The sequence below is a fragment of the Ovis aries genome, chromosome 5, assembly GCF_016772045.2.
Source record: "Ovis aries strain OAR_USU_Benz2616 breed Rambouillet chromosome 5, ARS-UI_Ramb_v3.0, whole genome shotgun sequence".
NCBI classification, from domain to species: Eukaryota; Metazoa; Chordata; class Mammalia; order Artiodactyla; family Bovidae; genus Ovis; species Ovis aries.
Genome location: NC_056058.1, coordinates 4,716,561 through 4,743,259, shown reverse-complemented (window position 1 = coordinate 4,743,259; position 26,699 = coordinate 4,716,561). Strand labels below are relative to the sequence as shown.

At 52.1% G+C, this 26,699-nt stretch overlaps 1 protein-coding gene across 1 annotated transcript; it reads right to left on the bottom strand.

Moving 5' to 3' along the window:
• Positions 1–703: 703 nt before the first annotated feature.
• On the bottom strand, positions 704–26,699 carry IQCN (IQ motif containing N). Its single transcript, XM_042249628.2, has 3 exons — positions 25,553–26,699; positions 13,045–25,405; positions 704–11,935 (listed from the first exon to the last, which is right to left on the bottom strand). Exon 3 carries the CDS (start codon positions 11,903–11,905, stop codon positions 788–790), a length of 11,118 nt encoding a protein of 3,705 aa, XP_042105562.1. The 5' UTR covers positions 11,906–11,935; positions 13,045–25,405; positions 25,553–26,699; the 3' UTR covers positions 704–787.

Below are 26,699 nucleotides of genomic sequence, written 5' to 3'. Positions count from 1 at the left end.
GGAAGATCCCCTGGAGGAGGGCATGGCAACCCACTCCAGTATTCTTGCCTGGAGAATCCCATGGACAGAGGAGCCTGGTGGTCCGTGGGGTCAGTGTTGGATACGACTCAAGTGACTTAGCACGCACACACGTCTCTCCAGGACATCCCTGCCCCTCCTAGCTTCCACTGAAGCCCCCGCCACTCTGTTGCCCCTCTATGCCTTTCCCAAGTCCATGCTGTCACCCCCATGCCCCTCCGCTTGGCCAGGCTGCCCCTCTGGGTGCCCCCAGGCCCCTCCCTTTGCTGTGTCTCTGATCCCACCTGCATCCAGGTCTCTCTCACCTAGACTGGGGCCCCTTGAGGGTGGCCCAGCATCCCCCAAAGTCAGGATGTGGCTGGAAGCCTCTAGGATTTTCTAGGAACAAGGGCCTCATGGTGGCCATTCCAAGTCAGGCCCCCCAGACAATGGCTTCTGGGGTGCTTCCGTCCACAACTGACTGGACACTGCCCTGCTCGCCCTGGATGAATACGGTGGCACATGTGAGTCCAGGCTGGCCGCCCTGACCTCCGCGGAAGGCTTAGGGTCCTGATTCCAGGCACAGACCCCAGGTGCCTGCGGCATGGCTGAAAGTTTTGGACCCCTCTGGTCCAGGATGTTCTAGGTCCTCCAGATTTCCACCCTACACCATGCCCGAGACGCCCACACGCACAGGAGGCCAAGATCCAGGCTGTGGAGGGCTTTATTCATGAAACCCAGAGAGCCATGTGGCCCCTCCCCTGGCAACCCCCACCAGTAAGCCAAGGTCCTAGACGCCCGGCCACTGCGTGTGCCGTGAGTTGTCCCACACCGCTGGCCCCAGGAGCGCGTCCGTGGTGAGGGAGGCCCGGGCGCTGTGGCCGCGCCAGGTGGCTTGGAGCATCTTGGCTGCTTCCTGTTGCTGCTTCAGCCGACGTCGCGCAACAAAACCCCTCCAGGCAGACTGGATGGCTGTGGCAGCCTTGGCCTGAGGAACGGGCTGCCGAAGGCTCTGGGCGGTTGACTGGCTCAGGCAGCCCCGCGGCACACCGGCCTGGCTGGCAGCACCCCGGCCCGTGCCATGCACCACCCGGGTGGGCAGGGTGTGGCCGCACGTGTGGCATGTGCGGGGGCTGGAACCCACAAGCATCACCACGCTGGGTGGGCTTCCCAGTCCGGAGGTCAGTGACTGGCAGAGAGCACAGACGTGTGGCTGGCAGGACTGGAAGCAGCGGTGGTCGGACGTCGTCCTAGCCCCACTGCCGGTCTTAGCCCACACATTCTGGAGCAGCATTTGCTGGGTGCGGCTCTGGCGAATGATGAAGCCTCTCCACGCAGCCTGGATGATGGTGGCAGCTCGGCAGAGGCGGGCCAGGTCCCGCCGCACACGGTAGCCACGCCAGGCAGCTTGGATGATGATGGCCCACTGGTGCCACACCCTGATGGTACGGCGTACCAGGAAGCCACGTGCGCACGCCTGGATAATAACCACCGCATGGATGATTATCTTCTCTACAGCCTGCACGGATGCCACCAGCTCCCTCGGCTGTCTGGGGTCCACCGCTGCCTTGCTGCCCACGACGTCCCACGGCACAGTGCCCCTGGCTGGCTCCCAAGTGCTGCCGGGGGCCACGGTGCTGCCCCTGGGCCCAACTGCTACACTGGGGATGGTAGAATTCCACGCTTGGCCACCAGACATGGCAGTGTCCTCCGGGCCCTGGAGTACAGCGGGAGTCAGGGAGGCCCCAAGACGGTCAGCCGGAGTCAGGGGCACCCCAAGATGGTCAGCCGGGGTCAGGGACGTCCCGAGACTGTCAGCCGGAGTCAGGGACGCCCCGAGACTGTCAGCCGGGGTCAGGGACGCCCCGAGACGGTCAGCCGGAGTCAGGGACGTCCCGAGACTGTCAGCCGGAGTCAGGGACGCCCCGAGACTGTCAGCCGGGGTCAGGGACGCCCCGAGACGGTCAGCCGGGGTCAGGGACGCCCCGAGACTGTCAGCCGGGGTCAGGGACGCCCCGAGACTGTCAGCCGGGGTCAGGGACGCCCCGAGACTGTCAGCCGGGGTCAGGGACGCCCCGAGACGGTCAGCCGGGGTCAGGGACGCCCCGAGATGGTCAGCCGGGGTCAGGGACGCCCCGAGGCTGTCAGCCGGGGTCAGGGACGCCCCGAGGCTGTCAGCCGGGGTCAGGGACTCCCCGAGGCTGTCAGCCAGGGTCAGGGGCACCCCAAGATGGTCAGCCGGAGTCAGGGACGCCCCGAGACTGTCAGCCGGGGTCAGGGACTCCCCAAGATGGTCAGCCGGGGTCAGGGACTCCCCGAGACGGTCAGCCGTGGTCAGGGACGCCCTGAGGCTGTCAGCCGGGGTCAGGGGCACCCCAAGATGGTCAGCCGGAGTCAGGGACGCCCCGAGACTGTCAGCCGGAGTCAGGGACGCCCCAAGACTGTCTGCTGGAGTCAAGGGTGCCCCGAGACTCTCAGCAGGAGTCACAGAAGTTCCAAGAATGTCAGCGGGAGTCGCGGATGCCCCGAGACTCTCTGCAGGAGCCATGAAGCTAAGGGAAACTGGAGACGCCTGCGGCAACTCCTCCCTAAAAAGGGGCCGCCGAGAACCCCTCGGTGAAGACTCATAACCCAGAGACACCCTCCGAATCCCTGGGTTCAGCTTAGAGGGGGCCATGCCATGTGCCAGCTCATTAGTGTGGATTATTGGCGTTAAACCCAGGGAATGTTTAGGAAATTTCTGCAAGGACTTGGGGGCATCCTGCTGCTCCTGACCGGAGGGCACAGTCCCAGCTGCAGAACTATCTGGCTTTTCTGGTACAGAAATAGCATGCATGGACCTGAAGGATGTTCTAGGGTGAAGGGGCCCGTGGCCATTCTGAATCAGACCGCCAGCTGTCATCTGGGGTGCGCTGGGAATGGCTTCCTTCTGGAAACCACTGTACATCATCTTTTCAATCAGGGATGGATGAGGTGAAACATGTCGCTGTGACCTCCGGGAAGTGCTTTGGGTCCTCGTCCAAGCCACAGACCCTGGGTGCAAACCGCTGGCTGCAGTATTGTCATGGGTTGGCTTGGGTGACCCTGAGACTCCAGTAGAAGCCATGACCCCATGGGACGCATGAGTCACTGAGGGGCTCTGGGGCATTATATGAGCCATCAAAGCCTTTTGATAAGCTGAGGGGCTCCGGAGTGTAGTGTGAAAGCTTGGCGTCTGCGGGTGAGCCAGTGGGGCCCCAGTGCCCTTGATGGGCACCGTCTGCACACTGGGGCTAGCAGCCACAGTGTGCGAACCAGGGGCCACCAAACTGGTCTCTGACCTGTGCTGCAGGGTTGGGGTGCCACTACTGACCGTGGAGGGCTTAGCAAGACTCGGGGACTGGGGAAGGACAGAGGCCACACTGCTGGGCATTGACTTAGCTTGGCCGGGAGCTACCTCCTCCAATAGCGGCCTCTGGTCTTTGGGAAGAGCCTCATTCTCTACAGGGAATTCTTGGCTGTGATCAGTGTCTATTGCCAGGGGACTATGGTATATCCATGGGGTTGCCTCAAGGACTTCGGACCCCTGCCTGGATATGGACCCCTGGGGAGGAGCCCTGCCCGAGTCCTCTGGTCTCATCACAGTCTTGGGGTCTGTGGTCTCAAATTCTGTCATCACTCCAAGAGCCTGGTTCAACTGTGCGGCTCTTTGCAGAACTGAAGGTACTTGGTATACTCCACCGGCCATGCCAGGAGCTTCCTGGAGGGGAGCTTGAGCCAGGCCAGGGGGATGGGATGCCTGCAAGGTGGTTGTGGACCCTTCACCTGCCAGGCCCCCATGGTATGGACGAGGAGAGATTCCAATCAGCAGGGACCCCTGGGGAAGGCTCGGGGCCATGCCTCCGATTGTGGAGGGTGGACTGGCTGTACTAGCCATGGACTCCAGAACTAGGTTCTGACTCAGTCCCCCAGGCACAGATGCTGTGTCCACAGTAGAGTTCACAGGACAAGGAGGGATTCTGGAGTCCACTGCACCTGCCACTGAATCTAAGAGCAGGTCTGGAGCAATTAGACTAGCTGACGATTTCACCGAGAGACCTTGCTTCTTCCCATCAGTGCCAGATGCTGCAATCAGACTGGGGGACACTGAAGTCGCCACAGAACTCATAGGCACGGTTCTGGCCGTGCCAGTTGCCCCAGAGCCTGGAGGAAGACCCTGGGCTACAGTGCTGGTCATGGGATCTAGAGCAAGGCCCTGGCCCACACCACCAATCACAGACCCTGGGGGAAGGCCCTGGCCCACGCCACCGATCACAGGCCCTGGGGGAAGGCCCTGGCCCACGCCACCGATCACAGGCCCTGGGGGAAGGCCCTGGCCCACGCCACCGATCACAGGCCCTGGAGGAAGGACCTGGCCCACGCCACCGATCACAGGCCCTGGAGGAAGGCCTTGGCCCACGCCACCGATCACAGGCCCTGGAGGAAGGCCCTGGCCCACGCCACCGATCACAAGCCCTAGGGGAAGGCCCTGGCCCACGCCACCGATCACAGGCCCTGGGGGAAGGCCCTGGCCTATGCCACCGATCACAGGCCCTGGAGGAAGGCCCTGGCCCACGCCACCGATCACAGGCCCTGGAGGAAGGCCCTGGCCCACGCCACCGATCACAGACCCTGGAGGAAGGCCCTGGCCCACGCCACCGATCACAGACCCTGGGGGAAGGCCCTGGCCCACGCCACCGATCACAGGCCCTGGAGGAAGGCCCTGGCCCACGCCACCGATCACAGACCCTGGGGGAAGGCCCAGGCCCACGCCACTGATCACGGACCCTGGGGGAAGGCCCAGGCCCACGCCACTGATCATGGACCCTGGGGGAAGAGTATGGACTACACCATTGACTACATAACCTGGTGGAAGGCTGGGGGCCACACAACTCAATATGGGCCCTGGAGGAAGGCTCTGGCCCAAGTCTCTGATCATGGACCCTGGGGGTAGACTAGAGGCCATGCCACCAGCTCTAGAGCCTGGGGCCATAGCACTGGGCATGCCCACTGCAGGCTCCTGGCTGATAACAGCAGCTTGTTGGGAACTGGTGGAGATTGTGGACACAGAAGGACACCGGTGGTCCAGAGATACTGGAAGATCCACGCTGACCTGAGATATGCTGGGGCCTACAGTGGTCATGGAAAACCTAGACGAACTCGCACCTAGTCTACCGGACACTGAAGCCTGAGAGAAGCCAAGAGCCACCCTAGCCGATTCATGAGTCAAAGGGGCGGCAGGCACGGAGGCACGGGATGTCCTGGGAGCCACGCCCCTGCTCATCCGAGATTGTCTGGGGCCCATAGTAGGGGCCACACTCCTGGATCTGCCAGGGGACACAGGTACCTGAGACATACCTAGGAACATGCCAGTAGCCAGAGTCCCCCGAGACACATCTGGGAGCATGTCGGAGGCTATGGCATCCTGGGATCTGCCCACAGACATGCCCCTGAACGGAGACACACTGGCTTCCTGGCCTAGACAAGAATCCTCCGCCTTGGCCACAGGTGCCTGGTAGAGGTTTGGAGCTGAGACGATGACAGCAGGTTGTTCAGTTACTCTTGGGTGCCTCCCACCAATACCAGGCAGCTGATGAAAGCCCAGGGCCACCTCGCTGAACTCAGGGGCCTGGGGATGCGGGGCCACCCCTCTAACCGTCAGAGGATCTTGACGTGGGTCCACCCTAGCAGACACGGCTGGCTGGCTCAGACCCTGGCCCGCGCCATTAGCCACTGATGCGTGTGGTGCACCCGAGGTGACCTCAATGGCTAATGATGAATAGTGCTGACTGGGAGCCACTGCATTCACCCTCGATGATGGTAAATTTGGACTCATCCTGGGGGCCCAACTCGGCTCACTCATAGCACAACCTGCACCACTGATCACAGGTAGCTGGGCCAGGCTGGGGGTGCCCCTAGAGGCCACAAATGGCTGGGCTAGGCGGGGGCCCACCATACAAGTCACAGAAGGCTGGCCTAAGCTAGGGGCCATCCCACTGGTAAAAGATGGCTGGGTGTGGCAGGGGGAAACTCCAAAGCTCAAAGATGGCTGGCTTAGGCTAGGGGCCACCCTGGTGGTCATAGGTGACTGGGCTAGACTGGGCTCTACCCCAGAAACCTTAGATGCCTGGCCTAGGCTGGGGACAACCCCACCAGTCACAGATGTCTGGGTTAAGCTGCGGGCCACTCCACTAGTCATGGGTGGCTGGGCTAGGCTAGGGGCCACCCTAGTAGTCATAGCTGGCTGGGCAAGGCTGGGGATCATCCCAGTGGTCACAGGTGGCTGGGCAAGTATGGGGGTTGCCCCACTAGTCACAGGTGGCTGGCTGAGCTTGGGGGCCACCCCACTGGTCATAGATGGCTGGGGTAGGGTCAGGGCCAGTTTGCAGGCCATCAGTGGCTGTGAAAAGCTGGGAACCACCCCCTCAACCATCAATCGCTGGCCTAGGCTGAGGGACACCTTCTTGGTCCTGGACATCTGGCCTAAGCTGGGAGTCCGCTTATTGACCACCGATGGCTCAGATAGGCTGCTGGTCATTCTACTGGCCATGGAGAGCTGGCCTGGATTTGAGGCCACCTTACTGGCTACTATAGGCTGAGATAGGCATGAGGCCAACCTACCAGCCACAGACGGCTGCTCATAGACAGTAGAGGCCACATTACTCAATGACAAACTTCTGGCCAACAGATTCCCATAGGGTGCCTGGGACAAACTCTCCTTCAGATTCATGGAGCTCTGATCTGAGGACACGTCTCCCTCATCCTCTGAGTCCCAGTGGACACTCAGCGTCATATGATTGGCCAGTGAGCTCTGATGTAGAATGGGAATCAGCTCTGGGTCTGCAGAAGACTGGTCATGGAGGCTTGGGGCCAGGTGCCTGTGACCTGCGCCCTCAGTCTCTCCCACACTCCTGGGTCCCTGGGACCTCTCTACGGCCTCTGCAGAGAGGAGAGCATTTAGATCAAAGTCCCTGTCCAAGCTGGCTTCCCAGGGCTCCTCCTCCACCACGTCGACAACAGCCATACTGGCCATAGACGTGGTGGAAAGGCTGAGTGAGCTGCAGCTGCGCAGTGAGCTCTGGGAATTGCTCATATCTAGGCCGTAGTCTGTGGAGCCCTGGGAGGCGCTTCTGCACAGCTCATTGTCTGGACCTTGCGGCATACTGGCCACCAGCTCACCAAGTATGTGGCCAGTTATCCCCTCCTGCAGGCCATGTGCCCTGGAAAGGCTACCCCGAGTCTGATTCTTCTCCTTCCCAGGGATGGCTGTTCGGGAAAGGGTGGGTGTCAGCTTATTGCCTGGGGAGGCTTGGAACAGACCGGGATCCACCTGATCCCGTCGCTTGGGCGCCGAGCAACGACCAGGAGCCACGGAGTCGGGCCACGGACCTGCGCTTATGGTGCAGGCCTTGGGGGCGTGCAGCTGTGCCTTGCTCACTGTGGCGGCCTGTGGCGGAGCTGAGCTCGTCTCTTTGGTCACCTGCCTAGGGCCCTTGCAGGCTCGTTTATGATTCGGGGACCGAGTTCTCTGCATGGTCTCCTTGGGGACCACAGGTAGCTGTTGCGGAACTTTGGCCCCTTGGGGCTGGCCCCCACTGGGGGGTACCCTGCTGATCCCTGAGGGCTGACACCAGCAAACAGACCCCCCATAGTTGGCGGCACAGCTGTGGGAGTGGGTGCCCCTCCCACGAGCTGCGGTGCTGGGAAGCTTGCCCGGTGCTAGCCTGCACTCCCCTGGGGATGCCCTTGTGTGTGGGGCCACCCTGCTGACCTCGTGTGGATTGTGGGCGCTTGTGGTTGAGCTGTCAGTGGCCAGTGACGGCCGGCTGGTGCTCGGGCCCACGCCATTAGCAAGGAGTGGCTGCCACAGACTGGAGGACGGCTGCTGGTGGGGCATGTTGGGCAAGTTGGGGTCTACGTCACTCACTGTGGGGCCGAGAGCTGATGCCAATTCACTCGCCCTGGGGTGCAGGCACACTCTTTCCTCACAGACCCTGGGGGTCAGGTACAGATTTAAGGGGCTCCTGCTGGGTCCCATCTCCCATGACAGAGTGGGACCCGGGGCAGAAATAGGGGGATACTGGTGAATGGTGATCACTCCAGCAATCAAGGAGGCACCTACCGAGACCACGGATGAGCAGGGTGGCCCCCCGAGCATAGCCCCATCCCCCCTCTCTTCCAAGAACCCGGAGGGCCAGCCTGTGACAAAACCCTCCCAGGCCCCACCCCAGGGAACCCTAACCTTGCTGGGCTGTAGTCTCATGGGGCCCAGGGTGGGCCCCCACACGGCCGACAGGCTCCCCCTGCAGTCCACCTCCACGGGGGCCGGCATCACAGTCATCCCACTTCCCACCGTTTTTGAGGTAGCCTTGGGGAGGCCGACTCCAGACCTCAGGGCTGCCTGAGAGAGAGATTGGCTGAGGACTGCACCCAGCTCACCCTGACACAGGGCTTGGCTCAAGGTGGCACGCTCCTCCTCCGTCAGGGCTTTGCTAAGCACGTCCGCCAGTCTGCTCTGAATGGCCTTAGTGAGCTCGCCCCGGGACAGTGCGCGGGACAGGCTGGTGCCCAGCTCGCCCCAGGAGAGTGCCTTCACCAGCACCGTGCCCAGGATGCCCTGGGGCAAGGCCTTGGCCATCGTGGCTCCCAAGACTTCTTTGGACAGGGCCTGGTTCAGGGCTGCCCTCACTTCCCCCTGGGAGAGGGCTTTAGCCAGCAAGGCGCGGAGGTCCTCCTGGGATCCCAGCACAGCAGCCAGCTCAGCACACAGGGAGGCGAGCTGGGAGGCCGCTAGCTCCTCCTGGCTGGGCGGGGGTGCGCTGGTGGTTGACGGCTGGGCCCGGGCAGCCCTGCTATCCCCCCAGGAGTCAGCGTTGCACGTGGTGTGGCCAGCAGAGGCCAGCAGAGGCACCAGCATGTTCTGGGTCTCAGCGGCCCCCTGGCGCAGGCCCAGGGTGGCCTTGCCCTGCACGTAGCTGTGGGATGGGAGCTGGCTCAGTAGTCTGTCTTCTGGCTTGGCTCGGGGCAGAGCGCCAGTGTGCTGGCAGGGCTGGGTGGAAGCCTTGAAGCCCACCAGGAGTGGCTGCGACTGCGTCTTGCTGCTGAGTTCAGCAGCCTGGTGGGCCGCATAGAGGCTCTTAGCTGTATCTGTGACCAGCTGGGCCTGGGACTGCGCCTTTGTCAGTCCGGTGGGGAGGTGCCCTTGGGACTGCACCTTGATCACTGCCGTGGCCAGCTGGGCCTGGGACTGCGCCTTCATGAGCTTGGCGGGCAGGTGTGCCTGGGACAGCGTCTTAGACAGACACACACTCAGGTGTGGCTGGGCCACGGCTGCTGGCGGTTGGGCCGGTGGATGTCCTTGGCCCTGGGCCTTGGCCAGCTTGGCAGACACGTGCTCCTGGGGCAGGGCCTTAGTCAGCTCAGCCAGCAGATGGGCCTGAGGCAAGCCTGTGGTTGAACAAGGGGCCAGTTGCGCTTGAGGCAGACATGTGCTCAGAGGCGCCCCAGCGGTTCTCGCAGGCCCGTACATCCGGGATTGAACCTTCAAGGCATCCGTCCTCGGATGTGCCCGCTTGGTCCTGTCGTTGGCCACTTTTGCCCAGGTCAGCTCCCCGGGCATTTCCACGGCCATACTGGTGTGAGACGCGGTTTCTGTTTTGCCTTGTTTCTGGGAGAAGACCTTGATTTTCTCGCCTTCCAAAGGAGGCCCGGCTGGAGGCTTGGGAGCCCCAGCCCCCAGATGCGATGCGGGAAAGCATTCCACTTTTCTCTCTGTCAAGTATGAGCGGGACGAGACCTTGACAGCCCCTGTCGCCTGTCTTGCGTTCATTGCGCCCCTGGCCTTTGGTCCACTTAGACACGTGTGGGATGAGGTGTCGGAAATTCCAGCTGTCGCCGCTGCTGAGAACGGAGGCTTGAGGTTTCCAGCTGCTGAAGGGGGCAGGCACAGGGTTCTGAGGATGGTGGCCACTGAGCGTAACTGAGCTGGAGTCTTGGTGATCATGGCGGCCAGGCGCGTCTGGGGAGGAGCAGTTTTCGCCGCCGTGGCTCCTTGGAACATCTGATGAGATGGGGTCTTGCTCATTGTAGCCATCTGACACGTCTGCAGTGGGGTCTTGGTCCCCATGGGTGCTGGGCGCGTCTGGGGCGGGATCTTGGTCGGCAAGGGCACTGCACACGGCTGGGGCGGGACTTTGGTCGCTGTGGCCGCAGGCCGTGTCAGAGTTGGAGACCTGATCATCGAGGCCAGGAGGCATAGCTGGGGTGGGGCCTTCGTCATCGCGGCCTTCGCCGGTCGTGTCTGGGGTGTAGTGTTGGTCATGGAGGCTGTTGGTCGCATTGGGGCTGGGGTCTTGGTCCCTTGGGTCGCCGGGCAGGGCTGGGGTGAGGTTTTGGTGATGGTTATCATGGGCCCTGGGCATGGCTGGGGTTGGATCTTACTCATCATGGCTGCCAGGCATGACTGGAGTGGGGTCTTGGTCGCTGTGGCTGGTGGGCACGTCTGAGGTGGGATCTTGGCCACTGGGGCTGGGGGGTACACCTGGGGTGGGGCCTTGGTTACTGTGACAGTTGGCATTGGGCATGGCTGGGGTAGGGTCTTGTTCATCATGGCTGCCAAGCACGACTGGAGTGGAGTCTTGATCGTGGTGGCCGCTGGGCATGTCTGGGCCGCGGTCTTGGTCATGGGGGCTGCTGGGTACGTCGGCGGTGGAATCTTGGTCATCGCAGCTGCCAGGTACATCTGGGGTGGGGTCTTGGCTATCGTTACCATGGGCACCGGGCAAGGCTGGGGCGAGGTCTTGGCTATCGCGGCTGCCGGGTACATCTGGAAGGGAGTCTTGATCGTGGTCATAGTGGGCCCTGGCTGGGAGAGGGTCTTGTTTATCACAGGTGCTGGGCCTGTCCGAGGTAGCATTTTGAGGACCTCTGCTTCCATGGGGGCCTGGGTTTGGGTCTTGAATTGTCCTTGAACTGCCTGGGCGCACCTTCCAGATGGTGGTGGCCCCGTGGCTCCTGCCTTGTCGGCTCTGGCAGTTATTTGCTTGGTCTTCATCGTGTCCCCTTCTACTTGGACAAGGCAGGTACTCCTGACAGTTCTTGTCATCAGGCACGGGCGGCACTTTGCATCGAGACTCACGGGACAGGGAAGTTTGATGGCGACTGTCTGGTGTGGCAGGAAGGTGATGCTGGGGCCTCCGGCAGAGCACATCCCAGGTGGTGACGTGCCCTGGGACTGGAGCAGGGCCAGTTGGTGGGTATAAGCGGCCAGGCTGTCGGAGGAAGGGAACTGGGTCTCCTTGCTCACCATGGTGGGCTGGGCTAGAAGGGACTTGCCCTCTTCCGGATGCTGGAACCGCACCTGCTGGGGCGGGTGGTAAGGGATGTCCCCCTCCTCCACCTTTGCTTTTTTCTCCATCGTCTTGCCAGACCGGAGGAGGCGCCTGGTGTTGAAGCGTCGCCAGGCCTCCTGGATGGCCTTGGCCGCCATCATCTGGGAGATGAGCTTCTGCCGGAGGCGGTACCCCCTCCAGTTGGCTTGAATGAGGGTGGCTGCACGGGACAGCATCATGTCCATTTCATCCACCAGGACATTCCTGAAGGCCTGGCTCTCCAACACAGCCCGGAGGCGAGGGACACGATGAACCACCGTCTTGTCCTTGTCACGCTGTTCCAGAAGGGTCTCCTTGGAGGAAGGTGGTTCACTCTGGGGCTGTGGATGCAGTGGTTCCGGATTGTCTTGGAGATTGGGATCGGGCTGATAGGAGCTCTGCCCACTGGGTGATGCCTGCAGCCGTGAACACAGTGTCCCCATTCTGTCCTGGAAATTGGGGATGGGCTGATAGGAGCTCTGCCGACCGGGTGATGCCTGCAGCTGTGTTGCCTGCTGCATTGTCTTGGTTCCTAGGCGGGTCAGCTCTGCCTGTGGGGGCCAGTAGGGAAGTGGTCAGGGAGCAGCGTCATACGAGACACGAGGCCTCCTGGCTGGGGCGGGTACTCACCCCCCAGAACCTACATGTTCTTGTTCCTGGTATCTTGCAATCTTCCTCCTCTCCTTGGCAGGAACTCCTTCCCAGTCATATGCCCGGGTGGCCTTTCCTACCACCAGGCCACATCATGCTGTGGTTACTTCGACATCAGCACACAGGGCACATTCTCACCTGAATGCCTGACCACCTACCTGCTCTTCAACTTCCCTCTGTATCTGGGACATACTATAAGGACAGCACTGATCATACTGTTTTGGAAATATCCTGCCTGTGTCTGTGTGCATGGTATCATTTGCTTCTTCCCACTGACTGATGGTATTCTGAATTCTTAGATGGTAGGAACCGAGCCTGGCTCATTTCTGTGGCCCCATCTCAGTCACAGGGCCTGGGCTCCCAGTTGTGAAAAGGTAGACATTCTGAGTGGCTAGCCTGGCTGTAAATGAGTAGGGGAGCAGATTGAAGGTTGGATGGATAGATGGATGACTAGATCCTGAATGGATGAATTAGTGGACGAATGAATATTGGATGGGTTGGAGGAACAGATAAAAGAGTTTGGGTTGAAAATGGGTGAGGAAATGAAGTTGATGAATGAATTGGCAAACAGATCAGTAAATAAGAAAATGGATACATGGATGGATGGATGGATGGATGAGAGGGTAAGCAGGTAAATGGATAGAGGTCTGGGTAGCAGGATAACTGGATAGATGGAGGGATGAGGATAGATGAGTGGGTGAGCAAACAGATGGAACATGAGCAGATAAATGAGTGAGTGAGTGGAGAAAGGTAAAGGCGATGGTAAAGAGATCAGTGAAAAGGAGGTGGATTGATGAATGCCTGGATGGATCAGAGAACAGATGGGGGATACCATAGATGATGGATAGATCAATGACAGATGGGAGGATGGGCACAGGGAAAAATGGAGAGGTGACTGGATTTCAGAAGTACCCCGGTGCAGAGTATTCAGACACTCCGGCAGCCCTGGAACATAAGACACTTACTTTACAGGAGTCCCCCCTTCTGGCTGAGACCACAGACTGCATACCTTGGAAGATCATAGAGTTGGAGGAGGAGCAGGAGAAGAAGGTGCAATCTCAGAAGCCAGCTTGCAAGAAGCAGCAGCCTTCAGCCCTTCATCCCACGCAATGTGCAGCAACACTGCCCTGGGCTGACTCTGTCCCCAAGACCAAAATGAAGAGATGTTAAAACCAAAAAAAAAAAAAAAACCCCCACAAAAAACTAAATTCTATTTAAAAAACAAAACAAAACCTTTTTTTTTTTTTAATTGCAAAGTTCACTTATTCAGAGGTAAAACTAGAGAAATAACAGTCAGGTCAAAGAGTAGGGTAAAGCCACCATCAAAAATTGCTATTTTGGAACCTGGGAGGCATGGGGGAAAACTGGCATTTTGGGTGACTTCCCTGGCAGTTTAGTAGCTAATGTAGTGGCTAATTCTCGTGTCCAGTGGAGGGGACCTGGGTTCGATCCCTGGCCGGGGACTAGATCCCAAATGCCGCAACTAAGTCTTGGTGCATCCAGATAAATAAATAAATCTTTTTTTTTTTAATTGGCATTTTTGGCTATAACTGTCCGTGAATATCCTCCATGTTCATGTCTTTGGATTAAAAATGAAACATCAAAAACAAAGCATTTTAAGTCCAAAAAATGAATGTGCAAGGAAGTTTATTCCTTTTTAAAAAAATTTTTTATTGAAATATAGTTGATTTACAATGTTGTATTAGTTTCAGGTATATAGCAAAGTGATCCGGTTATATATACATATCTATATTCCTTCTTAAAATATTTATTTGTGCTATTTTATTTATTTAGCTGCACCAGGTCTTGTCTGCGGCATGTGGGAACTTTAGCTGCAGCATATGGGATTTAGTTCCCTGACTAGGGATTGAACCCAGACCCCTTGCACTGGGAGCTTGGAGTCTGAGCCACTGGACCATGAGGAAAGGCACATATATATTCTTTTTTTACATTCTCTTTCATTATAGGTTATTACAAGATATTGAGCATAGTTCCCTGTGTTATCTTGTAGGTCCGTTTGGTTATAGATTTGATATGTATCCAGTGTTATTTTGTACCTTAAAAAAATAAATAAATAAATAACTGAAAATAACCAAAAAGGTGATTGCTAGGGGGTCAGTTAACAAGTGCATAAAGAAGGGTACTCAGGATGTTCATCACTGTATTGTTTATGAGAGTCAAAACTGAAAACAACAATGCTTATCAGCAGAGGGGTGGCTTAAATGCAGGAGGCCCAGGTTCAATCCCTGGTCAGAGAACTAGATCCCACAAGCCACAACTAAAATTTCTCATGACTCAGTGAAGACTGAAGATCCTGCATTCTGCAACTAAAATATGGCACAGCCAAATAATATTTTTAAAAAAGAAAAGAAAGGGTTTAAAATAAGAAATGGTGTCTAGATCCAAGAATAGGTAAAATTTAAAAGGTAAACAAGTTACAACCACTTGGATCCATATCTTGAAGACAACTCATTAGTTCCACACAGATGAATATACTCAGGAGGTTCAAGTGTTTATACTCTCCCCAAACCAGAAACTATACAAATGTCCATCAACAGAATAATGAGTAAGTCAACTGTGTATCCATCAATATAGTAATATAAATGAATAGAATTTAAAATATTGACCTATTTATAAATCAATGGATCCTATTTGAGATGTCAGTGAGAAAGCGGTCAACAGTACAGAGGCACCTCACATACATTGTTTTGAGAGAAAGAAACTGAACGTAAAAGATGACAAATTGGTTACTCCAGTTACAGGACATACGAAAGAGAAGAGAAGAAATTAAGCTCTGCTATTAAAAGGCTGGACAGGGGCTTCCCTGGTTAAAAATCCACCTTGAAAGGTAAGGGACACGGGTTTGATCCCTGGTCCAGGAAGCTCCTACATGCGAAGGAGCAGCTAAGCCCGTGTGCCGCAACTGCTGAGCCCCACACACCTGGAGCCTGTGCTCTACAAGAGGGGCCACCGCAATGAGAAGCCCTCGCATCACAACAAAGAGTAGCCCCTGCTCACAGCAACCAGAGAAAGCCAGTGTGTAGCAAGGGAGACCCATCACAGCCAAAAAATAAAATGCAGAAATGAGGTGATTGACAGGGGACATGAGGGGGCTTGGGAGGCCAGTCACATAGGTTTCTTTGGATTGTGAAAATAAGGCCTGACTTTTCTCTTTGCATCACCTTCATATAGAGGCCAAAATACTCATAAGTGATGATGAGGAGTATGTAAGGAGATAAGCAAATAATCCGAGCATACCTTAAATGAAAAATGCAAGTTACAAACAGCAAGCTCCACAGGCCTTGACCTTTTTTCTTCTGTTCATGTGTTTGGCTGCATCAGGGCTTAGTAGTGGTGGGCAGGCACTTCTCCACCTACGGCGTGTGGGCTAAGTAGCTGCAGTGTGCCGCCTTAGCTTCCCCTGTGGCATATGGGATCTCAGTTCCCCGATCAGGATCAAACCCACATCCCCTGCACTGGAAGGTGGATTCTTAACCACTGGACCACCAGGGAGGTCCCAGGACTTGACTTTTTAAAAAAAAATAGCCCATACAAACAAGCACAACACACACACACTGGAATGGACATTAAAAAGTCCGGAAGGATAAACATTAAATTGACAAGTGCTTATGTGTGTGTGTAAGGAGTAGACTCAGGGGTACTTTAATAGACAAAATTTCACTTAAAAAATTAGAATTTGGCCTTTTAGTCAAGGTGGCAGAAGGATGTGATGTGGGAACCTAGCCTCCTTCACTCCTTCACTCAAACATAGAAAGAATGATGGAATATTTTAAAACAATGTTACATGATGATCATTGTTTAATGCATAGAAACATCAGATTACTAAATTGTAAGCCAGTAGTAACTAACTTAACACTGTGTGTCAATTACACTTCAAAAACAAACAGGGATTTCTCTGGTGGTCCAGTGGTTAAGACTTCACACTTCCACTGCAGGGATCTCAGGTTCAATCCCTGGTTGGGAAACTAAAATTCCACATGCCTTGTGGTGCAGCCAAAACAAACAAACAAATAAACTCATAGGAAGAGAGATCAGATTTGTGGTTACCAGAGGGACTTGGGTAGGGAGAGGGGGAAGTGGATGAAGACAGTCAAAAGGTACATACTTCCAGCTATAAGATAAATACATATTAGGGATGTAATGTACAACATGACTTAAAAATACTGTTGTATGTCATATACAAAAGATTTAAGAGAGTGAATTCTGAGTTATTATCACAAGGGAAAATAATTTTTTTTCTTTTATTTTGTATCTATATGAGATGATGGATGTTCACTGAACATTTTTTTCTTTTATATATTTATTTATTTATTTAAGGCCATGACTTGCATTATGTGGGATTAATTCTCCAAGTGAAAGTGAGTCGCTCAGTCATGTCCAAATCTTTGCAACCCCATCTTCTATACAGTCCATGGAATTCTCCAGGCCAGGATACTGGAGTGGGTAGCCTTTCCCTTCTCCAGCGGATTTTGCCAACCCATGAATCGAACCGGGGTCTCCTGCATTGCAGGCATATGCTTTACCAACTGAGCTATAACCAGAGATCAAATCAGCACGCGCTGCATTGGGAGCTCAGAGACTTAACTGCTGGACCACCAGGGAAGTCCCAATGTTCACTAGACTTCTTGTGATCATTATTTCATGATGTATGTAAGTCATTATGCCATACGCCTTAAATTTACACAGTGCTGTATGTCAATTATTTTTCAATAAAACTGGGGGGGAAACTTTTCTTTAAAAAGAAAACTATACCTCAAAAACAAACCAACTCATAAAAAAAGAAAGAAAGAAAGTGAAGTGGCTCAGTCGTGTCCAACTCTTTGTGACCCCATGGACTCTAGCCCACCAGGCTCCTCCATCCATGGAATTTTCTAGGCAAGAGTACTGGAGTGGGTTGCCATTTCCTTCTCCAGGGGATCTTCCTGACTCAGGGATCGAACCGGGGTCTTCCACTTTGCAGGTAGACGCTTTACGGTCTGAGCCACCAGTTACCATAAAAAAAGGAAAAGAAAAACTTTGTAATTTCCTTTTTAAAAAAGAAGAAAAAAGAAAAACATTACCAAAATCTAGCTCTGCCTAACAGATATGATGCAAATACTCTAAAAAAAACGACCAGTTATCAGAAGAATAATACTATACCCAAGTAGGATTTATTCTAAAGATGTAACAGTAGTTCAGTATCTTTAAGCTCCCAAGGTAATTCATTACATCTAGGACTTTAAAAGATAGCCATATGGTTTTCTAAATAGCACCCCAAAGCATTTTCCCAAATCCATAGCTATTTATGATAAATATTTTTAAAAATAGATAAGATAGTACCTAAAAATGGTAAGTCTAACCACAAAACCATAACAAATGCCATTTTAAAATTGAAATTCTGAAGTCATTTTTGGTAAAGGAAGGAGAAAGATGTTGCCCACCCTTGCTATGGGTCTCATTATTTTTGGTAATTACAGCAAAAGCAAGATAGCTGGGACTTGTAAATGTTTGAAAAGAGAGCTTAGCAGGAATTGTCAACTTAGAAGATCCAAGAAATTCTAATTTTTAAAAGCATATATGCACACACACGCAGAACACATGTATGTATATATCCCATCATTCTTAAGGCACATGGCCGCATACAAAAAAACGAGCTGTAAATGGGAATGAGGAAAAAAATTCATAGTGATGTCCAAAACTATATAATTCACAGGAACAAATATTACACAAAAGCCAGGCTTACGTGAAGGCTAGGAAAAGAGACAAAAGATCTCTTGGAGGCTTTTCTCTCTGCATCACCTTCATATAGAGGCCAAAATACTCTGAAGTGATTTTGAGGAATATGTAATGAGGTAAGCAAATAATCAGAGCAGACATTAAATGAAAAATGCAAGTTACAAACTACAGGCACCCTAGCACCTGATGTACCACCAATTTAGGAGAAAGAAAGAATTCCTATAACAATTATTACACAATGTCACAATTCACAGACTATGTCCGATTAGAATCTCAATGTGGAGTGTTTTGGAAATATTGAAGTAATTTCAGTATTCAGATGGAAGAGTGAGTGTAGCCAAAAAGATTATAAAAAATAACAGTAATAAGGAAACTTTGACTCGCCAGATGTATAGACTTAGAAGCCATCCTAATCACAGTATGGTTCACATCCATGACTAGAAAAATAGACCAGCAGGACAGAAAAATGAAACCAGAAATTAATGCCAGTGTACCAAAATACCAATGATATAATATATTTCAATTTAGGAGAGGGAAATCCTGTGTTTAAATAAAGGGTACAAGGCAATCTATCTGCAACAACATATGCTTGGATCTCTACCTCATACCATATACTAAAAAATTCAGATGGATTGAAAAATTATAAGAACATTTATTACCATGTGTGTATAAGTAAGTGAGCTCTTATGATACTAAACAGGAAACCCAAAAGCTTCGAAAAAGATAAACGTGTTTAACATCACAAAGACAAAAACAAAAAAGTGTATGATTAATGGTGCCATAAAAAAGGCCAAAGTGTAAGAGACTAGGAAAAAAGTTTGCAATGCATGTGGTAAAGAGTCCAAGTTACTCTCCTGCTAAAACAAAAATACCCATACTTTTGGAAGACTATGGCAGTATCCAGAGTGTCTGCAACTTAACATTTGCAATGTCTAGGATATAATCCAAAATGATGACGCACTTGAATAAACTCAAAAAAATGAAACATTCTCATGAGAAAAGTTATCAATGGAGTGTGACCCCAAGAGGCCCAGTTCTTGTAATTATCAGACAAGGATTCTAGAGTAGCTATTATAATCATACTTAATAGGAAAACATGCTCATAAGGAACAGAGGCAGGGGATCTCAGTAAACAGAAAAATAAAGATATTGGAAAAGAACCAGGTGGAAATCCTAAAATTAAAAATATAAAATATCTGGAATTCAAAAAGTATCTGGATGGGCTGAAAAGCAGAGTGCAGATGACAGAAGAGTCAGTGAGTTTGAATATAAATAGGTAGAAATTATGCAATTTGAAGAACATAGAAGGGATAAAGAATGGGCCATAAAGCAAGCCTTAGGGACCTATGGGGCAATAGCAAATAAATAATTGGGTCCCAGAAAAAAGGAGGAGGGTATAAAAATATGTAAAGAAATAGTAGCCAAAAATTTATTGATACAAAATGTATAAGTTTAAAAAGCTCAGAAAACCCTAAACAAGTAAGCACAAAGAAACACACCTGGGCTCAACACAGTCAACATCCTGAAGAGCCAAGATCAAATCTTGAAATCAGTCACAGAAAAATAACAGATAACATACAGTGGAGCCATGATTCAGCCAACTTCTCATCCAAAACTATGGAAGCCAGAAGACAGTGGAATCATATTGAAGCAAGTCTGGGCCCAATCAGGAGATCAAAACCAACCATAGATTAAATGAGGGATGTTTCATGTACTGTTTATGACAATAAAACAGTAACTATAAGGTAAAAAGAAGCTCTGATGTGGTTTCCTAGGGTTGAGCTATATCTCCAAAGAAGGGCAAACTGGGAAGAAATTCAGACTTCCCTGGAGAAGATGTCGTTAAGACTCATCAGACAATAGAGATACCAGCTGGTTTGGCCAGACTGAAGCAGGTTTGGAGTTTCCAAGCAAGCAAAGGCACCCTCCCCCTGAAGTGCAAATGAGGGAACAGGTGATCAGTAACTGGTGATGTGAGCACATATCAGGAATCCAGTTGCTGGAGGCAGAAGGTCTGCAGAGTGTGTGGGCTACCATGGGGGCTTTGACGTCAAGAAGGCTACAGAAAGGTTTTCACCAGGCCAAGCCAGCAAAATCTCAGGAGTGAGGCAGATTCACCAGGAATCTTCACACTTCTACTACTGACCCATCCTGCAATGTCTCACCAGCACCCTCTACTAAGAAAGATTAATATTAGGCTCACTTGAGACAATGAAAGGAACTCCTTTGTTTATTACAGATAAGGTACATAGTGAAAGGTACATTTGGAGGCAAGAGGTAATAGATTGAGGACTGGCATGCACATAATTAAAGAGCTGAAAGAACAGCCACAAAACACTGCCAACTGGTAATTCTATACCTAGTAAACACGTCCTTTGGGAATAAAGGTAAAGACATTTTCAGGTAAAATAAAACTAAAAGAATTTGTCACCTGTACATCTGCATTATAAGAAATGCTAAGAAACTTCTTCAAGTTGAAGGAGAATTATGCTTGAGAGAGACATATCTGGGGAGAAATGAAGAATGCATAAGGGATGATAGATACCTACATAAAAAGGAAAGACTATTATTTTCATTTTTAAAAAAAAAAACACACACACACAAAAAAAACACATATGCAGAGAGTAACACAGGGTCTTGTGGCATCTATAATCTATGTAGATGTATTTCACATGAAAAATAGAGAGTAAACAACAATGTTGAGGGTAAAAGGACCTATATGGTTGGAAGATTTTTACATTTTAAATGAAGTAGAACAACAGTAACTCTAATTCAGTTATCATTTAAAGATGTTTGTTAAGGATTACAATTCCTTGAGCAGCCCCTAAAAAGGAAAAAAAAAAAAAAAGGCAGTAGAGTTTAAAATAGAATTCTAAGAATGATTAAAAAAAAAAAAGGCAGAAGGGGGGATGGAGGAATAAAATTCGGAGGCTACAGAAAAAACACTAGTAAAATGGTATATTTAAGTTCAATCATATTAATCACTGATTTGGTAATGGGCTAAATACCTTAAGACAGAGATGATCACAACCAATTTGTTTTCAAAGACCCAAGCACCACCTCCTTTCGCATTAGAAATTTGACTTCACTTGTGTGATGGTCTGAATATCTGGCCCCAAGATGGGCCAGGCCCAGGCACAATGGGCATCAATGGGAACTGACTCATAACAGCCAACTGGCCTGAGGCTGGTTCCCCTGGGGGTCTGCACAGTCGCTGTCTCCATGTCACAGAGGAGGAAACTAAGGTCCACAGGAGCCAACATACCATGTCTTACTTCTTTATTTCATTTCTTATTTGCCTCCCCCATTAGACTGTGAGCTGACCACCAGGTAGGACCCTTCGTCTGCTTTTGAGTCCCAGTGTCTAGTACAGTACAGATAGTAGGTGTCCCAGATATATTGATGGGGACACTTCCCTGGTGGTCAAGTGACTGAGACTCTGTGCTCCCAATGCAGAGGGCCCGGGAATTGACCCCTGTTTGGGACCCTAGATCCCACATGCCACAGCTATGAGTGTGCATGCCTCAGCTAAAGATCCCTCATGCCACAAGGAAGATGGAAGATCTCGAGCGCCACAATTAAGACCCAGCACAGCCAAATAAATATTTTTTTTAAACAGAGAAATGTATGGATAAATGGAAGAATGAATGGAAGGATGGATACATGGATGGACCAACAGATGGATGGATGAGCGTGGCCCAGCCTTCAGAACTCGGAGATGGCACCTTCAGGATCTGAATCAGTCCATCTCAGGTTCTGAGGTTTCCTCAACCACATGGTTCAGCCTGTCCCATAAACTCAATCAGAATGAGACAAAGGAAGGACAGGGTGACAGAAACAGGATGTCGAGAAATGAGAAGAAGGGGTAAGAGCCGCAGACATGTGAGCTGAGTAGCCAGTTGGGCAATTTTGAGTAAACCCCTCTGAGTCTCCATTTAATGTCACATGAGCAAAGACCACCTCCCCAGGTTCCCAAGAAAATGTGATAGGCTCTCCAGGCTGGGTCTCTGAGGCAGACAAACTCACCATCAGGCCTTTGGGGGCCCCTTGCACCTTTGCTGTGAGGGGCTGTGGGGCTGTCCCACCTCTCAGAGCAGCCTGGAATGCCCAGGAGGACCCTGAAGACCCTGGGGGTCCTGGGAGAATGACCAGGTCTTCACGTACCCACCCTTACTAAACCCACCACCAGCCTCACTCACCTGCCCTTGAAGCTGAACCCACCAGCCCGAATGGCCAGCCTTGGGGTGCTGGTACCACGGCAGCTTTGTGACTCACAGCCAGGTTCCAGCCAATCCCCACCAGTTCCTGATGGGAGGGGGTTCTAGAAGGCTGACTCAGTGGGATAGGGGAGGGGCCAGGGACCCAGGTCAGGGCTGAAGGGTTGCTACATCTTGCCTGCCCACCCCAAATAGAAAATTTAGGGCTCTGAGCACAGAGGGGACCCCAAATTATCCCCCTTCATGTGTCCGGAGATTACTTAGTCTCTCCCATCCCTTGGGCATTTGCTGAACACCTACTCTGTGCTGGGACCTTTGTGCTGGGGACACAAACAACTCAAATAATTTAGGGGTGTGAAACTGTTAGGAAGGAACCTGTCAACTGAAAAATAGTCACAACCTGTACATAGAGAATTGTTCTATTTGGTAGGAATGTTAAGGACACCAAGCCCGGGAGCCAGCTTCTCAGTAGCGCTGAGAAAACTGCTCCAAGGATGCGGGAGGGGGAGTCAGGCTATATCCAAGTTTGCAACAAAGGGAGCAAGTAGTCAGAACATCAAAGATTATTGTGAGGTAAGAAAAATCAGGTATCAAGTTAAGGAATTTAACGCACTATGTAAAAGATGTAAGCCTCTGGGCTCGCTGAAATGATTTCTTTCCCATGCACCTGAGCCATGTGGGGCCAAATCCTTTTTCCTTGTTCACTGTAAGGGGTGGCAGGTGTGGCGAACAGCTACTTCTTGCATCCTCCCTAACCCCGCACCACCCAGCTCCTCAGCAATCACCATGGGGGAAAGCTGCTGGATCGCAGGGATCTTGTGCCCTTTTGGGAGCCCTCATTTACATTTAGAAGCCAGAAATTGCTGATGGCTGTGACATTTCTTGCCCACTGGATTCAGAAGGAAATATTTCATTTCACAAACCAAAGAGGGGGTGGGATGGGCTGAACCCCACAGAGAGAGAAAAAGAGTTTACTGGGGGCCTGCTGTGAGAAGGACAACCCAGATGGATGGCAGGGCACACGCCAAGGCCCTGAGGTGAGAACAAGCTGGTCACGTTTAGGGAACATGGTGAAAGCGTTAGTTGCTCAGTTTTGTTAGACTCTGCCACACCCCTGGACTGTAGCCCACCAGGCTCCTCTGTCCATGAAATTCTCCAGGCAAGAATACTGGAGTGGGTTGCCATTTCCTACTCCGGGGGATCTTTCTGACCCAAGGATCAAACCCAGGTGTCCCGCACAGCAGGAAGAATTCCTTACCGTCTGAGTCACCAGGGAAAACCATAGACATCATGGAGGCGGCTAAAGCCGTTGAGGGAGGGAAAGGAGGGTAGGGAGGGTGACTGTATAGGTGGGGCTTCAGAGAGGAGGACAGCAGCTTTGGTTTTGTTGAGAAGGTGCAGGGAAGCCATGAGAGGGTTTAAAGCAAAGGAGCACAGGCTCTGGGCTCCCGCTGTTGAGGATGGGGGCTCCTTAGGGTAGTGCCCGATCCAGGGCCCCTTGGGAACTTACCACTGCTTGGCAAAAGTGGGCACTGACCCTGAGCCACAGTCCTGGAAGGGGAACTGAGGCCACCGTCCCCAGTCACCTCCTGGGGCTGGGCCAAGGCCTGGTGTGAATCACTGCTGGCTGGGTCCCGGCTGACACACACTTTGGCCTCAGCTCAGCAAAGTCCTGCCAAAGCCACACAGCCTGGCCCACAGGCCTCTGGCTGGCCTCCCTGGGGAGCCTGCAGGGTGGTGGTGGGGGGGACATCCAAGCAAGAGGCCATCAGGGATGCTCAGCCTTCCTCTCCAAAGACCCTGTCTTTTCCACACTGTGGGTGAGGTTCTGGGCAAAACCAGGGACATGGCAGGTGGACAAAACTTCGGTCTTTTGTTTCGGCAGCCACCAGGATAGGTCCTATCCTGGCCCTAAGAAAGCCAAACACAAATCCAGGGTGATCAGGGCAGTAACAGCAGAAGCACAAAGCACCGATGGAGCCCTATAAGGGCACCTGCAGCAGAGGCTGAAAGGTGGAGATGAGCTGTGTGGCTCAGGGAAGAGGTGTCTCAGGCCATGCAGCTGTGCAAAGGCACCGAGGCCAGAAGGAAAGGCAATAGTTTGGGTGGGGAGGTGGGGCCTGGAGAGAGACACCTGCCCAGGACCAAGTGCAGTCAAAGCCTTTTTATCCAGAAAAGTATCAAGTAGGGGTCAGATCTGTGGTTTCCAGAAAGCCTTTCATGGCACATGCTAGTAAAAAGACTGGGCTTCCACCGAGCCCCAAGGCTCCTTCGAGGGAGGTGAAAGGCCCCCGAGCTGCCATTTAGCAGGAAGGTGTAAGACACACTTGATCCTTTTTTGGCTGTGCAGGGTCTTAGTTGCAGCATGCAAACTTTTAGTTCTCACATGTGGGATCTAGCTGCCTGACCAGGAATCCAACCTGGGTTCCCTGCCCTCTGAGCGTGGGGTCTTTATCCACTGGACCACCAGGTAGTCCCAAGATATATCTGATGTTTGTCCTTGGTTTTTAGCACACAGCTTCTAAAACTTTGGTGAACTCCGGAGGTTTTTTTTTTGTATCTAATGTGTCTTTTGTATGCTAATAAGAAAACCAGTGGCCCAAGGCACTTAAATAGCTTCAGAATGGGGCCTGGTCTCCAAAAAGACCCAAGATATGACTGTGCTGTGTGAAATGACTGTGCTGTGTGAAGTCACTTACTGTCCTACTCTTTGCAACCTCATGGACCCACTGGCTCCTCTGTCCACGGGATTCTTCAGGCAAGAATACTGGAATGGGTTGCCACTTCCTACTCCAGGGAAGGCGTGATTAGATGGTTGTAAATTTCAGCCCTAATTCCCAGAACTCCTGGGAGGGGAGATGGCTGGATTTTGAGTTAATCCCCAAATGCCAGTGATTTCATCCCATTGGTGAACACATGGGATGCTCAGAAGATGAGGTACCTAGAGAGAGCAGGGAAGCTCCTTGCCCTTCCCCCATACCTTGCCCTGCGCGTCTCTTCCATGTGCTTGTCCCTGAGTTGTTTTCTTTATAATCAACTGGAAATAGTCTGTGAGCTGGGGTCTGTGAGCTGTTTTAGCAAGTTACTGAACCTGAGGAATGGGTAGTGGAAACTCTCGGGTTTATAATCAGTCGTTAAGAACTATAAGGGGCAGAGAACTTCTTAGCGCTCCAGTGGTTAGGATGCTGCCTGTCCACTGCACTGGGCACAGCTTCAAATCCTGGTTAGCATGCTCGGCGAGGCCAAAAATAAATAAATAGGTAATTTTTTTAAAATTAAAACATAAAGGAGTATAGGTAGTAATCTAGGACTGATTGGTATCTGAAGTGGGGCAGTCTTGAACTCTTCACCTGTGCAGCCTCTTCTAACTCCAGTAGAGAATTGTAGGATACCCAGTTGGTGTCTGGAGTTGGAGAACTGGTTGGTGCAGGGAAAAATAAACAAACATGCATTTGATGTCAGAAGTGCTGTGAGTAAAAACATTTCAGGGGGCATCAGATCTTTTAACCTCCCTGGGGTCCCCCCTTCTCTATGGGATTTGGGGCTGCACGGGGTGCACCTCACCTGACTACTCTTGCTCTAAGGTTTGTCTCCTGAGCTCTTCCAGCTTCTGACCTGAGACATGTTACCTGGACACAGGAAACATCCTTTTTCACAGTGCAGGAAGTAAAGGCCAGAGCAGGAAGGGAACTCGGCTGAGGGTCACCGTGGCACACTGGCATTCAAGCTGGGACCCAAGTATTCCGAAGAGTGAGGCTCTGCCCCCAGGCATGGTTCTTCTTGGTCCCCTCTGTGTGGACACCCCAAGCTCAGTTACCAGCCCTCTTCTCACTCCAGGCCCCTCTCTTGAAACGTCTGCCTGAAGGTGGTACCAAGGAGAGGTCACATGGTTAAAACAGCAGCTCTCAAAGCCTTGAAAAGTGGGCAGCCAGTGTGACCTGGAGGAAAAATGAACTTGTAGGTAGAGGCCCCTCTCTTTTGATGGCCAAGGGGGACTGTGGGCACGAGACCTTCCTTCTCTGCATCTGTTTCCTCATCTGTAAAACGGGCATATTTGCCCACCTTCCCTAGCAGGGTTGGGTACACAACTGGAGTTCAAAACTCACTTGCCCTGTGTCGTTGGCCACCAAAGCTCAAGACCCTAGGGACCCCAAGTTAGGCAGAAGCCCAAGGTCTGGGGTCTTTTGCCCCCACAATAGGAAAGGCCAGAGCAGACAGGGGAAGAGGGGAACCTGGCAGTCAAAGCTCTGGAGATGAGAGGTCCAAGGTCCATACATCCCCACACAGGCTCCTAAAAAGGGTATGTGACCTCAAGCCAGTCACTCAACTCTCTGAACCTTAGTTTCTTCAAAACGGGAGAATAGGATGTTTGGGGAGGGGTGTTTCAGAAAGTACTTGAAAAATCCTGGATTTCAAGTTAGTGCTCTAACAGGGAGGTCCCACAGAACCTACCTACACCCCAGGCCTGGAGGAAGACAGCCTTTCTTCTGGTCCTGCGATTCAGGTTTCCCATCCAACAAATGATAACACAAGCTTAGACTGAGCACCACCTGTAAGCCAAGACCTGTTCTGTAAACTAACTCTCTTAATCCTCACTTTATGGGACAAGTTTACGGTTGCTCTGCCCATCTTAGAGACAAGCAGACAACAGCCCGGAAAATTCACGTTTCTGCCTTTCACTCCGTCTCGGGCTGGAGTTGACCCCCGCTCC

Bases quoted from the DNA above. Each gene is read 5' to 3' on its own strand.
- IQCN (XM_042249628.2), bottom strand. From the start codon at position 11,905: ATGCAGCAGGCAACACAGCTGCAGGCATCACCCGGTCGGCAGAGCTCC.